Genomic DNA, 1,479 nt, shown 5'->3' with positions numbered 1-1,479 from the left:
CTCGAGGCCGGGCCCTGCACCCCCGAAGGCACCAGTGCTGTGATGCCCGGGCACCCGCTGGGGGAGCCCCTGGTCCCAGCTGCCCTGTCCTCACGCACCTGCACCCAGCCCCACACTGACCAGGGGACGAGACGAGCAGAGCCACCTCCTCGACCCAGTCCACCGCTGGTTCCCACACCCCAGAGGCCCACGGCCCTTGCCACCAGCCACACGCGCCCACGGGCCCTTCCCACGCACGCGGCCGTCCCGCCTCCGACACCCAGGCTGACACGAAGCTGCCACTCGCTGCCACTCGCGTAGATTACAAAGCGACATCACGGCCGAGGACCTCCTTTGTGGGGCAGCCTCATCCTCACCAACTGACCCTCGAGTGGCCTGTCACCTGTCGCCCAGTACAAAGACCTACTTCCCTGAACGCCCTGCTCGGGCCCCTGGCAGCCGTCCACAGCCCTCCCGCCTCCCTGAAGCCAGCGGAGCCGCCCGCAGGCACAGGGACCGCGTGGGGCCGAGATGGCAAAACGGCTGCTCGCTGGGCTCAAGGACCGGCCCGCAGACCTGGGCGAGGGTGGCACAGCGGTGGCCCCTGACCCAAGTGGCAGTGATTCTGAAGAGGGCACCTGCGCTGTCTTGGCCACCGGCTCCTGCTCCTGTTTTCGCGGTGAGAACCAACCGCTCCCGCCCAGTGCAGGGTGGCCGAGGGGCGTCGGGCTCAGGGGCTCTGAGGCCTTCGGGGGCAGGACGCTCGGAAAGCTGCAGTGGCGTAGCCCGGGCAGGACGCGGAGCGCCAGGGCTCGCAGGCGGGAAGTGGGCAGACCAGAGTGACCGGTGGCCGCAGAGAGGCCATTCTCCCACGGGCATTCCCAGCAGGGCCTGGGCGCTGTCCAGCACCAGCTCCCAGTGAAGCGACACTAACACCCAGCCACGGAACACGTGTGGGTGCAGCTCGGCTCACACCACGTGACACGGCCCACGTGCACGCTCACACCGAAGAGACCACCCTGTCCGCGGGGCAGGGTCGGGCGACCCGAACACCCTCACACAAAGCACCTGAGAACGTACGACGCCCCCTTCCCAGTCCAGTCCAGCCACAGAGCGGGGAGCGCGAGGGGCTGCTGGGCACACAGACGCAGCACGGGGTGTCCTCCGGGGAACTCTGTCCCAAAGCCGCGGGCCCGCAAGGCCCCCGGCCCACACACTGCAGCGGGGGAGGAGCCGACGGCCTCAGGGAGCCGGTGCCCCCTCTCCTCGTCTGAAGTGGTAACTGTGCCGGCAGCCAGCACGGCAGCGCCCCCTCCCGGCCCTGCCTACACGGCCACCTCGTCGTCGAGGCTGTCGCCCAGCGCCTGGCGCCGCCGCAGGTGCTGCAGGCGGGGCGGGTCCTCCTCGCTGTCCTCGCTGGCGGACTCGTCCTCGGAGGCGATGCCTGACTCGCGGAACCGCAGCAGCTCCAGGCTGCCCAGCAGCGGCGGGCCCGGGGCC

The 1,479-nt window shown here is 70.5% G+C and overlaps 1 protein-coding gene across 1 annotated transcript in view; it reads right to left on the bottom strand.

Moving 5' to 3' along the window:
* The window catches only part of LOC105303426, a 63,183-nt gene that overhangs the window by 10,557 nt on the left and 51,147 nt on the right, over nt 1-1,479 (bottom strand). Inside the window, exon 9 of the mRNA XM_023521501.1 lies at nt 1,317-1,452. Coding sequence (XP_023377269.1) covers nt 1,317-1,452 — 136 coding nt within the window. The remainder of the gene's footprint in view (nt 1-1,316; nt 1,453-1,479) is intronic.

Source organism: Pteropus vampyrus, unplaced genomic scaffold, assembly GCF_000151845.1.
Source record: "Pteropus vampyrus isolate Shadow unplaced genomic scaffold, Pvam_2.0 Scaffold304, whole genome shotgun sequence".
NCBI classification, from domain to species: Eukaryota; Metazoa; Chordata; class Mammalia; order Chiroptera; family Pteropodidae; genus Pteropus; species Pteropus vampyrus.
The sequence above is the reverse complement of the archived record's forward strand: the minus strand, read 5'-3'. Positions and strand labels throughout refer to the sequence as shown.